The following is a 16,069-nucleotide window of genomic DNA, read 5'->3' on the forward strand; positions in this document are numbered from 1 at the left end:
CAGAGAGCAGTCGAAATCCAGGGACATGGAGAGAAAAATTGGTCCGGTATGCTCCGCTCCGAGCCGCGCTGCGCCGTACAGAACTGGCGATAGACTTTCGAGCCAAAGGATAGCCGATGACCACAAACCGTGGTTAGCTGAACACCAACGACTTGCCAGTAAAGGAGCCAACTAGCTTCTGGATTAGCTTCTGGCTAGCTTCTGGATTAGCTTCTGGCTAGTTTCAGGCTAGCTTCTTGGAGTTTCTGGCTAGCTTCTTGGAGGATTACAGATCTGAGGTAAATAATACTTTTTTATAAATATACATTGGTGAGGCGGGTTGCAGGAGAGTGTTTTGAAGATGAGTTGATGGAAAATAAAAATAAAATGTATGTGAAAAAGTTGTAAATATATATATATACAGGACACGACAAGACGAGGACAAAAATTATTAAATAAATATTAAATGGACAGTAGCTACTAACCTAGACTCAGGTTATTAAATGGACAGTAGCTACTAACCTAGACTCTCAGGTTATTAAAGGGACAGTAGCTACTAACCTAGACTCTCAGGTTGTTAAAGGGACAGTAGCTACTAACCTAGACTCTCAGGTTATTAAATGGACAGTAGCTACTGGCCTAGACTCTCAGGTTATTAAATGGACAGTAGCTACTAACCTAGACTCAGGTTATTAAATGGACAGTAGCTACTAACCTAGACTCTCTGGTTATTAAAGGGACAATAGCTACTGGCCTAGACTCTCAGGTTATTAAATGGACAGTAGCTACTGGCCTAGACTCTCAGGTTATTAAATGGACAGTAGCTACTGGCCTAGACTCTCAGGTTATTAAATGGACAGTAGCTACTGGCCTAGACTCAGGTTATTAAATGGACAGTAGCTACTAACCTAGACTCAGGTTATTAAATGGACAGTAGCTACTAACCTAGACTCTCAGGTTATTAAAGGGACAGTAGCTACTAACCTAGACTCTCAGGTTGTTAAAGGGACAGTAGCTACTAACCTAGACTCTCAGGTTATTAAATGGGCAGTAGCTACTGGCCTAGACTCTCAGGTTATTAAATGGACAGTAGCTACTAACCTAGACTCAGGTTATTAAATGGACAGTAGCTACTAACCTAGACTCTCTGGTTATTAAAGGGACAATAGCTACTGGCCTAGACTCTCAGGTTATTAAATGGACAGTAGCTACTGGCCTAGACTCTCAGGTTATTAAATGGACAGTAGCTACTGGCCTAGACTCTCAGGTTATTAAAGGGACAGTAGCTACTAACCTAGACACTCAGGTTGTTAAAGGGACAGTAGCTACTAACCTAGACTCTCAGGTTATTAAATGGACAGTATCTACTGGCCTAAACTCTCAGGTTATTAAATGGACAGTAGCTACTAACCTAGACTCAGGTTATTAAATGGACAGTAGCTACTAACCTAGACTCTCAGGTTATTAAATGGACAGTAGCTACTAACCTAGACTCTCAGGTTATTAAATGGACAGTAGCTACTGGCCTATACTCTCAGGTTATTAAATGGACAGTAGCTACTAACCTAGACTCTCAGGTTATTAAATGGACAGTAGCTACTGGCCTAGACTCTCAGGTTATTAAATGGACAGTAGCTACTGGCCTAGACTCTCAGGTTATTAAATGGACAGTAGCTACTGGCCTAGACTCTCAGGTTATTAAAGGGACAGTAGCTACTAACCTAGACACTCAGGTTGTTAAAGGGACAGTAGCTACTAACCTAGACTCTCAGGTTATTAAATGGACAGTATCTACTGGCCTAAACTCTCAGGTTATTAAATGGACAGTAGCTACTAACCTAGACTCAGGTTATTAAATGGACAGTAGCTACTAACCTAGACTCTCAGGTTATTAAATGGACAGTAGCTACTAACCTAGACTCTCAGGTTATTAAATGGACAGTAGCTACTGGCCTATACTCTCAGGTTATTAAATGGACAGTAGCTACTAACCTAGACTCTCAGGTTATTAAATGGACAGTAGCTACTGGCCTAGACTCTCAGGTTATTAAAGGGGAAGTAGCCACTAACTTTCAGCCCATTGTATTCAGTGCCTGTTGAAACTGGTATGACTGGTGTTATATGCCTGTCAAAACTTCCTCTTGGAGAGAGATTGATGAAGCTCCATCTCTTTAAGTGGTGTAAGATGAAGTCTGACAACACAGTGCCGAGGGTAGAAACCAACTAGTTGTGATCCTACAGTTAGTGTGTGTTAATGAACAGTATAGCTGCTCTGCTCTACTTAACAGCCTTACTCTCTCCTTTAGAACACATCTGCTGCTTGGATGATGTCATGTTCTAGAATGCCAGAACTCACGGCTGGGTTGGAGCTGAGTATGGAGAGGTCAAATGGAAATCACAATACTGAGTAACATTCCAAGAGCCATTTAACAAGCAACGGAGGGGAAGTTTCCGACTTACTATGTTGGGAAGTCTGACACACTAACTGGTCTTATAGCACCAGGTTGAGAAAGCAGAAATGCAAGCCTCACCCATCGTAGGTGTGAAAATACAGAGAGGAAATGGTTAGACAGACACCATGTGGGTGAAGATTCACAAAACATTCAGAGCCCAGAAATCATCAATCCCCACCAGTGGAAGACACGTGAACAAGAGTTATCTCAGTAACACGTCATCGTAGTTCTCTGTCTCTAATATCATCAGAATAACATTTGATCATAGTTCTCTATTTTTTTATTTTATTTCACCTTTATTTAACCAGGTAGGCCAGTTGTGAACAAGTTCTCATTTACAACTGTGACCTGGCCAAGATTTAGCAAAGAAGTGCGAGAAAAACAACAACACATAGTTACATCTGGAATAAACAAACGTACAGTCAATAACACAGTAGAAGTCTATACACAATGTGTGCAAATGTAGTAAGATTAGGGAGGTAAGGCAATAAATAGGCCATAGTGGCAAAATAATTACAATTTAGCAATTTAACACTGGAGTGATAGATGTGCAGAAGATGAATGTGTAAGTAGAGATACTGGGGTGCAAAAAAAGAACAATATGGGGATGAGGTAGTTGGCTAATATCATCAGAGGAACACATTATCATAGTTCTGTCCCTAATATCATCAGAAGAACACATTATCATAGTTCTGTCCCGAATATCATCAGAAGAACACATTATCATAGTTCTGTCCCTAATATCATCAGAAGAACACATTATCATAGTTCTGTCCCTAATATCATCAGAAGAACACATTATCATAGTTCTGTCCCTAATATCATCAGAGGAACACATTATCATAGTTCTGTCCCTAATATCATCAGAAGAACACATTATCATAGTTCTGTCCCTAATATCATCAGAAGAACACATTATCATAGTTCTGTCCCTAATATCATCAGAGGAACACATTATCATAGTTCTGTCCCTAATATCATCAGAAGAACACATTATCATAGTTCTGTCCCTAATATCATCAGAAGAACACATTATCATAGTTCTGTCCCTAATATCATCAGAAGAACACATTATCATAGTTCTGTCCCTAATATCATCAGACCCAAGGCCAGAGTCCATAGGCCTCACATACTTTCATTGAAATTCACTGGTTGTTTGTCCTTTTTTTGTCTAAAGAAACATTACAAATCTCCAGAAAAAATGCACATCATACATCAGGAAAGTACAGTAAGGTACAGTTGAAGTCGTAAGTTTTACATACACCTTAGCCAAATACAATTAAACTCATTTTTTTTCACTATTCCTGACATTTAATCCTAGTAAAAAGTCCCTGTCTTAGGTCAGTTAGGATCATCACTTTATTGTAAGAATGTGAAATGTCAGAATAATAGTAGAGTGATTTATTTCAGCTTTTATTTCTTTCATCACATTCCCAGTGGGTCAGAAGTTTACATACACTCAATTAGTATTTGGTAGCATTACCTTTAAATTGTTTAACTTGGGTCAAACATTTCGGGTAGCCTTCCACAAGCATCCCACAATAAGTTGGGGGAATTTTGGCCCCTTCCTCCTGACAGAGCTGTGTAACTGAGTCAGGTTTGTAGGCCTCCTTGCTAGCACACACCTTTTCAGTTCTGCCCACAAATGTTTAATAGGATTGAGGTCAAGGCTTTGTGATGGCCACTCCAATACCTTGACTTTGTTGTCCTTAAGCCATTTTGCCACAACTTTGGAAGTATGCTTGGGGTCATTGTCCATTTGGAAGACCCATCTGCGACCAAGCTTTAACTTCCTGTCTGATGTCTTGAGATGTTGCTTCAATATATCCACATTATTTTCCATACTCATGATGTCATCTATTTTGTGAAGTGCACCAGTCCCTCCTGCAGCAAAGCACCCCCACAACATGATGCTGCCACCTACGTGCTTCACGGTTGGGATGGTGTTCTTCGGCTTGCAAGCCTCCCCTTTTCCCTCCAAACATAACGATGGTCGTTATGGCCAAACAGTTCTATATCTGTTTCATTAGACCAAAGGACATTTCTCCTAAAAGTACGATTGCAGTTGCAAACCGTAGTCTGGATTTTTTATGACGGTTTTGGAGCAGTGGCTTCTTCCTTGCTGAGCGGCCTTTCAGGTTATGTCGATATAGGACTCATTTTACTGTGGATATAGATACTTTTGTACCTGTTTCCTCCAGCATCTTCACAAGATCCTTTGCTGTTGTTCTGGGATTGATTTGCACTTTTTGCACCAAAGTACTTCATCTCTAGGAGACCGAACATGTCTCCTTCCTGAGCGGTATGACAGCTGCTTGGTCCCATGATGTTTATACTTGCGTACTATTGTTTGTGCAGATGAACGTGGTACCTTCAGGCGTTTGGAAATTGCTCCCAAGGATGAACCAGGCTTGTGGAGGTCTACAATCTTTTTACTGAGGTCTTGGCTGATTTTTTAAAATTTCTTTTGAAATACATCCATAGGTACACCTCCAATTGACTCAAATGATGTTATTAGCCTATCAGAAGCTTCTAAAGTCATGACATCATTTTCTGGAATTTTCCAAGCTGTTTAAAGGCACAGTCAACTTAGTGTATGTAAACTTCTGACCCACTGGAATTGTGATGCAGTGATTTACAAGTTAAATATTCTGTCTGTAAAGAATTGTTGGAAAAATTACTTATCATGCACAAAGTATCTGACTTGCCAAAACTATGTTAACAAGAAATTTGTGGAGTGGTTGAAAAACTAGATTTAATGACTCCCTCCAACCTAAGTGTTTGTAAACTTCCGACTTCAACTGTATCTGCATTATACTCCAGGGAGCTACAGTAATATGCATTATGCTACAGTAATATGCATTATACTCCAGGAATATTCATTATACTCCAGGGAGCTACAGTAATATGCATTATACTACAGTAATATGCATTATACTACAGTAATATGCAGTAAGCTACAGTAATATGCATTATGCTACAGTAATATGCATTATGCTACAGTAATATGCATTGTGCTACAGTAATATGCATTGTGCTACAGTAATATGCATTATACTACAGGAATATGCATTATACTACAGGAATATGCATTATACTACAGGGAGCTACAGTAATATGCATTATACTACAGTAATATGCTTTCTACTACAGTAATATGCAGTATGCTACAGTAATATGCATTATGCTACAGTAATATGCATTGTGCTACAGTAATATGCATTGTGCTACAGTAATATGCATTGTGCTACAGTAATATGCATTGTGCTACAGTAATATGCATTGTGCTACAGTAATATGCATTATACTACAGGAATATTCATTATACTCCAGGGAGCTACAGTAATATGCATTATACTACAGTAATATGCATTATACTACAATAATATGCAGTAAGCTACAGTAATATGCATTATGCTACAGTAATATGCATTATGCTACAGTAATATGCATTGTGCTACAGTAATATGCATTATGCTACAGTAATATGCATTATGCTACAGTAATATGCATTATGCTACAATAATTTGCATTATGCTACAGTAATATGCATTGTGCTACAGTAATATGCAGTATACTACAAGGGGCTACAGTAATATGCATTATACTACAGTAATATGCAGTATGCTACAGTAATATGCATTATACTACAGTAATATGCATTATACTACAGTAATATGCATTATACTACAGTAATATGCATTATACTACAGTAATATGCAGTATGCTACAGTAATATGCATTATACTACCGTAATATGCATTATACTACAGTAATATGCATTATACTACAGTAATATGCAGTATGCTACAGTAATATACATTATACTCCAGGGAGCGACAGTAATATGCATTATACTACAGTAATATGCATTATGCTACAGTAATACACATTATACTGCGGGGGGCTACAGTAATATGCATTATACTACAGTAATATGCATTGTGCTACAGTAATATACATTATGCTACAGTAATATGCGTTATACTACAGTAATATGCATTATACTACAGTAATATGCATTATGCTACAGTAATATGCATTATACCACAGTGATATGCATTATACACCAGGGAGCTACAGTAATATGCATTATACTACAGTAATATGAATTATACTACAGTAATATGCATTATACTACAGTAATATGCAATTTTCTCCAGGGAGCTACAGTAATATGAATTATACTACAGTAATATGCATTATACTACAGTAATATGAATTATACTACAGTAATATGCAGTATACTACAGTAATATGCATTATTCTCCAGGGAGCTACAGTAATATGCATTATACTACAGTAATATGCATTATTCTCCAGGGAGCTACAGTAATATGAATTATACTACAGTAATATGCATTATACTACAGTAATATGCATTATTCTCCAGGGAGCTACAGTAATATGCATTGTGCTACAGTAATATGCATTCTGCTACAGAAATACGCATTGTGCTACAGTAATATGCATTGTGCCACAGTAATATGCATTATACTACAGGAATATTCATTATACTCCAGGGAGCTACAGTAATATGAATTTTACTACAGTAATATGCAGTATGCTACAGTAATATGCAGTATGCTACAGTAATATGCATTGTGCTACAGTAATATGCATTGTGCTACAGTAATATGCATTGTGCTACAGTAATATGCATTGTGCTACAGTAATATGCATTATACTACAGGGGGCTACAGTAATATGCATTATACTACAGTAATATGCATTATACTACAGGGGGCTACAGTAATATGCATTATACTACAGTAATATGCATTATACTACAGTAATATGCAGTATACTACAGTAATATACATTATTCTCCAGGGAGCTACAGTGATATGCATTATACTACAGTAATATGCATTATACACCAGGGAGCGACAGTAATATACATTATACTACAGTAATATGCATTATACTACAGTAATATGCAGTATACTACAGTAATATACATTATTCTCCAGGGAGCTACAGTGATATGCATTATACTACAGTAATATGCATTATACACCAGGGAGCGACAGTAATATATATTGGCTGATTTTTTTAAATTTCTTTTGAAATACATCCATAGGTACACCTCCAATTGACTCAAATGATGTTATTAGCCTATCAGAAGCTTCTAAAGTCATGACATCATTTTCTGGAATTTTCCAAGCTGTTTAAAGGCACAGTCAACTTAGTGTATGTAAACTTCTGACCCACTGGAATTGTGATGCAGTGATTTACAAGTTAAATATTCTGTCTGTAAAGAATTGTTGGAAAAATTACTTATCATGCACAAAGTATCTGACTTGCCAAAACTATGTTAACAAGAAATTTGTGGAGTGGTTGAAAAACTAGATTTAATGACTCCCTCCAACCTAAGTGTTTGTAAACTTCCGACTTCAACTGTATCTGCATTATACTCCAGGGAGCTACAGTAATATGCATTATGCTACAGTAATATGCATTATACTCCAGGAATATTCATTATACTCCAGGGAGCTACAGTAATATGCATTATACTACAGTAATATGCATTATACTACAGTAATATGCAGTAAGCTACAGTAATATGCATTATGCTACAGTAATATGCATTATGCTACAGTAATATGCATTGTGCTACAGTAATATGCATTGTGCTACAGTAATATGCATTATACTACAGGAATATGCATTATACTACAGGAATATGCATTATACTACAGGGAGCTACAGTAATATGCATTATACTACAGTAATATGCTTTCTACTACAGTAATATGCAGTATGCTACAGTAATATGCATTATGCTACAGTAATATGCATTATGCTACAGTAATATGCAGTATGCTACAGTAATATGCATTGTGCTACAGTAATATGCATTGTGCTACAGTAATATGCATTGTGCTACAGTAATATGCATTGTGCTACAGTAATATGCATTGTGCTACAGTAATATGCATTATACTACAGGAATATTCATTATACTCCAGGGAGCTACAGTAATATGCATTATACTACAGTAATATGCATTATACTACAATAATATGCAGTAAGCTACAGTAATATGCATTATGCTACAGTAATATGCATTATGCTACAGTAATATGCATTATGCTACAATAATTTGCATTATGCTACAGTAATATGCATTGTGCTACAGTAATATGCATTATGCTACAGTAATATGCATTATGCTACAGTAATATGCATTATGCTACAATAATTTGCATTATGCTACAGTAATATGCATTGTGCTACAGTAATATGCAGTATACTACAAGGGGCTACAGTAATATGCATTATACTACAGTAATATGCAGTATGCTACAGTAATATGCATTATACTACAGTAATATGCATTATACTACAGTAATATGCATTATACTACAGTAATATGCATTATACTACAGTAATATGCAGTATGCTACAGTAATATACATTATACTCCAGGGAGCGACAGTAATATGCATTATACTACAGTAATATGCATTATGCTACAGTAATACACATTATACTGCGGGGGGCTACAGTAATATGCATTATACTACAGTAATATGCATTGTGCTACAGTAATATACATTATGCTACAGTAATATGCGTTATACTACAGTAATATGCATTATACTACAGTAATATGCATTATGCTACAGTAATATGCATTATACCACAGTGATATGCATTATACACCAGGGAGCTACAGTAATATGCATTATACTACAGTAATATGCATTATACTACAGTAATATGAATTATACTACAGTAATATGCATTATACTACAGTAATATGCTATTTTCTCCAGGGAGCTACAGTAATATGAATTATACTACAGTAATATGCATTATACTACATTAATATGCATTATTCTCCAGGGAGCTACAGTAATATGCAGTATACTACAGTAATATACATTATTCTCCAGGGAGCTACAGTAATATGCATTATACTACAGTAATATGCATTATACTACAGTAATATGCAGTATGCTACAGTAATATACATTATACTCCAGGGAGCGACAGTAATATGCATTATACTACAGTAATATGCATTATGCTACAGTAATACACATTATACTGCGGGGGGCTACAGTAATATGCATTATACTACAGTAATATGCATTATGCTACAGTAATATGCAGTATGCTGCAGTATACTACAGTAATATGCATTATACTACAGCAATATGCAGTATACTACAGTAATATGCATTATGCTACAGTAATATACATTATTCTCCAGGGAGCTACAGTAATATGCAGTATACTACAGTAATATGCAGTATACTACAGTAATATGCATTATGCTACAGTAATATGCATTATGCTACAGTAATATGCATTGTGCTACAGCAATATGCATTGTGCTACAGCAATATACATTATACTACAGTAATATGCAGTATACTACAGTAATATGCATTATACTACAGTAATATGCATTATGCTACAGTAATATGCATTATGCTACAGTAATATGCAGTATACTACAGTAATATGCAGTATACTACAGTAATATGCATTATGCTACAGTAATATGCAGTATACTACAGTAATATGCAGTATACTACAGTAATATGCAGTATACTCCAGGGATCCACGACCCAACTCTTTCCTCCTTTTCATCTTTAAATGATCTAGTCACTGGCTTCATATCCTATTCTCTCTGTTTCTAAGGATGTGTTGTGGTTGACCATGTCCCTTACTCTGTCCCCCCTCTTTCTGTCCACCAGGAACTCCATGTCAGGTCTGCGTGTGGGTCGAGGAGGAGGAGAGAACAGACGCTCTGTCTTCTACACTGGGAGCAGTGGTGATGAGTGGGAGATGTTAGACGCTCCCTCAACCAAGGACATCAACCAGGACCACAAACCTCCCACCCAGCCTCAGACTGACTCACACAGACGTAAGAGTCCCCTTCACCCTCTGTCCCCTTCCTGACCCTCACCACCTCCTCCTCACCCTCTGTCCCCTTCCTGACCCTCACCACCTCCACCTCCTCCTCACCCTCTGTCCCCTTCCTGACCCTCACCACCTCCTCCTCACCCTCTGTCCCCTTCCTGACCCTCACCACCTCCTCCTCCTCCTCACCCTCTGTCCCCTTCCTGACCCTCACCACCACCACCTCCTCCTCTGTCCCCTTCCTGACCCTCACCACCTCCTCCTCCTCCTCACCCTCTGTCCCTTTCCTGACCCTCACCACCACCACCTCCTCCTCTGTCCCCTTCCTGACCCTCACCCTCCTCCTCCTCACCCTCTGTCCCCTTCCTGACCCTCACCCTCCTCCTCCTCACCCTCTGTCCCCTTCCTGACCATCACCCTCCTCCTCCTCCTCACCCTCTGTCCCCTTCCTGACCCTCATCTCATCCTCCTCACCCTCTGTCCCCTTCCTGACCCTCACCACCACCTCCTCCTCCTCCTCACCCTCTGTCCCCTTCCTGACCCTCACCACCACCACCTCCTCCTCCTCCTCACCCTCTGTCCCCTTCCTGACCCTCACCACCACCTCCTCCTCCTCCTCCTCCTCACCCTCTGTCCCCTTCCTGACCCTCACCTCCTCCTCATCCTCCTCACCCTCTGTCCCTTTCCTGACCCTCACCACCACCTCCTCACCCTCCGTCCCCTTCCTGACACTCAACACCACCTCCTCACCCTCCACCTCCTCCTCTTCACCCTCTGTCCCCTTCCTGACCCTCACCACCTCCTCCTCACCCTCCTCCTCCTCACCCTCTGTCCCCTTCCTGACCCTCACCACCACCACCTCACCCTCTATCCCCTTCCTGACCCTCACCACCACCTCCTCACCCTCCGTCCCCTTCCTGACACTCACCACCACCTCCTCACCCTCCTCCTCTTCACTCTCTGTCCCCTTCCTGACCCTCACCACCTCCTCCTCACCCTCCTCCTCCTCACCCTCTGTCCCCTTCCTGACCCTCACCACCTCCTCCTCCTCCTCACCCTCTGTCCCCTTCCTGACCCTCACCTCCTCCTTCTCCTCTTCACCCTCTGTCCCCTTCCTGACCCTCACCACCTCCTCCTCACCCTCCTCCTCCTCACCCTCTGTCCCCTTCCTGACCCTCACCACCTCCTCCTCCTCCTCACCCTCTGTCCCCTTCCTGACCCTCACCTCCTCCTTCTCCTCTTCACCCTCTGTCCCCTTCCTGACCCTCACCACCTCCTCCTCACCCTCCTCCTCCTCACCCTCTGTCCCCTTCCTGACCCTCACCACCTCCTCCTCCTCCTCACCCTCTGTCCCCTTCCTGACCCTCACCTCCTCCTTCTCCTCTTCACCCTCTGTCCCCTTCCTGACCCTCACCTCCTCCTTCTCCTCTTCACCCTCTGTCCCCTTCCTGACCCCACCACCACCTCCTCCTTCTCCTCCTCCTCACCCTCTGTCCCCTTCCTGACCCTCACCTCCTTCTTCTCCTCCTCACCCACTGTCCCCACTGTCCCCTTCATCACCCTCACCTCCTCCTCCTAAACCCTCTGCCCCCTGCCTGACCCCCACCACCACCTCCTCCTTCTCCTCCTCCTCACCCTCTGTCCCCTTCCTGACCCTCACCTCCTTCTTCTCCTCCTCACCCACTGTCCCCTTCATCACCCTCACCTCCTCCTCCTAAACCCTCTGTCCCCTGCCTTCCTGCCAAGCAGCAGCGACTCTTCCTGGCGTCCAAACACATTAAGGCACTTACATTACATGTAAAACAAAATATAAAACATTACATCATATTACATTATCGGACCACTACATATCTACAATACAAAATGTAGAATTCCACCATATAACAATATGTGTATTATCTGTAGAGATACACACAACTTCACCTAACATTATTCAGCTGGTCTGTAGAGATATTACACACAACTCTACCTAACATTATTCAGCTGGTCTATATAATAATACACACAACTCTACCTAACATTATTCAGCTGGTCTGTAGAGATAATACACACAACTCTACCTAACATTATTCATCTGGTCTATATAATAATACACACAACTCTACCTAACATTATTCATCTGGTCTATAGAGATAATACACACAACTCTACCTAACATTATTCAGCTGGTCTGTAGAGATAATACACACAACTCTACCTAACATTATTCATCTGGTCTATATAATAATACACACAACTCTACCTAACATTATTCAGCTGGTCTGTAGAGATAATACACACAACTCTACCTAACATTATTCATCTGGTCTATATAATAATACACACAACTCTACCTAACATTATTCAGCTGGTCTGTAGAGATAATACACACAACTCTACCTAACATTATTCATCTGGTCTGTAGAGATAATACACACAACTCTACCTAACATTATTCAGCTGGTCTGTAGAGATAATACACACAACTCTACCTAACATTATTCAGCTGGTCTATATAATAATACACACAACTCTACCTAACATTATTCAGCTGGTCTGTAGAGATAATACACACAACTCTACCTAACATTATTCAGCTGGTCTATATAATAATACACACAACTCTACCTAACATTATTCAGCTGGTCTATATAATAATACACACAACTCTACCTAACATTATTCAGCTGGTCTGTAGAGATACACACAACTCTACCTAACATTATTCAGCTGGTCTGTAGAGATAATACACACAACTCTACCTAACATTATTCAGCTGGTCTGTAGAGATAATACACACAACTCTACCTAACATTATTCAGCTGGTCTGTAGAGATAATACACACAACTCTACCTAACATTATTCATCTGGTCTATATAATAATACACACAACTCTACCTAACATTATTCAGCTGGTCTGTAGAGATAATACACACAACTCTACCTAACATTATTCAGCTGGTCTATAGAGATAATACACACAACTCTACCTAACATTATTCATCTGGTCTGTAGAGATAATACACACAACTCTACCTAACATTATTCAGCTGGTCTGTAGAGATAATACACACAACTCTACCTAACATTATTCATCTGGTCTATATAATAATACACACAACTCTACCTAACATTATTCAGCTGGTCTATAGAGATAATACACACAACTCTACCTAACATTATTCATCTGGTCTGTAGAGATAATACACACAACTCTACCTAACATTATTCAGCTGGTCTATATAATAATACACACATCTCTACCTAACATTATTCAGCTGGTCTGTAGAGATAATACACACAACTCTACCTAACATTATTCATCTGGTCTATATAATAATACACACAACTCTACCTAACATTATTCAGCTGGTCTGTAGAGATAATACACACAACTCTACCTAACATTATTCAGCTGGTCTATATAGTAATACACACAACTCTACCTAACATTATTCAGCTGGTCTATATAATAATACACACAACTCTACCTAACATTATTCAGCTGGTCTATATAATAATACACACAACTCTACCTAACATTATTCATCTGGTCTGTAGAGATAATACACACAACTCTACCTAACATTATTCAGCTGGTCTATATAATAATACACACAACTCTACCTAACATTATTCAGCTGGTCTGTAGAGATAATACACACAACTCTACCTAACATTATTCAGCTGGTCTGTAGAGATAATACACACAACTCCACCTAACATTATTCATCTGGTCTATATAATAATACACACAACTCTACCTAACATTATTCAGCTGGTCTATATAATAATACACACAACTCTACCTAACATTATTCAGCTGGTCTATATAATAATACACACAACTCTACCTAACATTATTCATCTGGTCTGTAGAGATAATACACACAACTCTACCTAACATTATTCAGCTGGTCTATATAATAATACACACAACTCTACCTAACATTATTCAGCTGGTCTATATAATAATACACACAACTCTACCTAACATTATTCAGCTGGTCTATAGAGATAATACACACAACTCTACCTAACATTATTCAGCTGGTCTATATAATAATACACACAACTCTACCTAACATTATTCATCTGGTCTATATAATAATACACACAACTCTACCTAACATTATTCAGCTGGTCTGTAGAGATAATACACACAACTCTACCTAACATTATTCAGCTGGTCTATATAATAATACACACAACTCTACCTAACATTATTCAGCTGGTCTATATAATAATACACACAACTCTACCTAACATTATTCAGCTGGTCTATATAATAATACACACAACTCTACCTAACATTATTCAGCTGGTCTGTAGAGATAATACACACCTCTACCTAACATTATTCAGCTGGTCTATATAATAATACACACAACTCTACCTAACATTATTCAGCTGGTCTGTAGAGATAATACACACAACTCTACCTAACATTATTCAGCTGGTCTATATAATAATACACACAACTCTACCTAACATTATTCAGCTGGTCTGTAGAGATAATACACACAACTCTACCTAACATTATTCATCTGGTCTATATAATAATACACACAACTCTACCTAACATTATTCAGCTGGTCTATATAATAATACACACAACTCTACCTAACATTATTCATCTGGTCTATATAATAATACACACAACTCTACCTAACATTATTCAGCTGGTCTATATAATAATACACACAACTCTACCTAACATTATTCATCTGGTCTATATAATAATACACACAACTCTACCTAACATTATTCAGCTGGTCTATATAATAATACACACAACTCTACCTAACATTATTCAGCTGGTCTGTAGAGATAATACACACAACTCTACCTAACATTATTCAGCTGGTCTATAGAGATAATACACACAACTCTACCTAACATTATTCAGCTGGTCTATATAATAATACACACAACTCTACCTAACATTATTCAGCTGGTCTGTAGAGATAATACACACAACTCTACCTAACATTATTCAGCTGGTCTATATAATAATACACACAACTCTACCTAACATTATTCAGCTGGTCTGTAGAGATAATACACACAACTCTACCTAACATTATTCAGCTGGTCTATATAATAATACACACAACTCTACCTAACATTATTCAGCTGGTCTGTAGAGATAATACACACAACTCTACCTAACATTATTCAGCTGGTCTATATAATAATACACACAACTCTACCTAACATTATTCAGCTGGTCTGTAGAGATAATACACACAACTCTACCTAACATTATTCAGCTGGTCTGTAGAGATAATACACACAACTCTACCTAACATTATTCAGCTGGTCTATATAATAATACACACAACTCTACCTAACATTATTCATCTGGTCTATATAATAATACACACAACTCTACCTAACATTATTCAGCTGGTCTGTAGAGATAATACACACAACTCTACCTAACATTATTCATCTGGTCTATATAATAATACACACAACTCTACCTAACATTATTCATCTGGTCTGTAGAGATAATACACACAACTCTACCTAACATTATTCAGCTGGTCTATATAATAATACACACAACTCTACCTAACATTATTCATCTGGTCTATATAATAATACACACAACTCTACCTAACATTATTCAGCTGGTCTGTAGAGATAATACACACAACTCTACCTAACATTATTCATCTGGTCTGTAGAGATAATACACACAACTCTACCTAACATTATTCAGCTGGTCTATATAATAATACACACAACTCTACCTAACATTATTCATCTGGTC

The 16,069-nt window shown here is 38.7% G+C and overlaps 1 protein-coding gene across 1 annotated transcript in view; it reads left to right on the top strand.

Moving 5' to 3' along the window:
• Positions 1 to 16,069, top strand: part of tbc1d2b (TBC1 domain family, member 2B) — a 106,446-nt gene that overhangs the window by 23,681 nt on the left and 66,696 nt on the right. Inside the window, exon 4 of the mRNA XM_031832867.1 lies at positions 10,145 to 10,314. Coding sequence (XP_031688727.1) covers positions 10,145 to 10,314 — 170 coding nt within the window. The remainder of the gene's footprint in view (positions 1 to 10,144; positions 10,315 to 16,069) is intronic.

Source organism: Oncorhynchus kisutch, linkage group LG10 (assembly GCF_002021735.2).
Source record: "Oncorhynchus kisutch isolate 150728-3 linkage group LG10, Okis_V2, whole genome shotgun sequence".
NCBI classification, from domain to species: domain Eukaryota; kingdom Metazoa; phylum Chordata; class Actinopteri; order Salmoniformes; family Salmonidae; genus Oncorhynchus; species Oncorhynchus kisutch.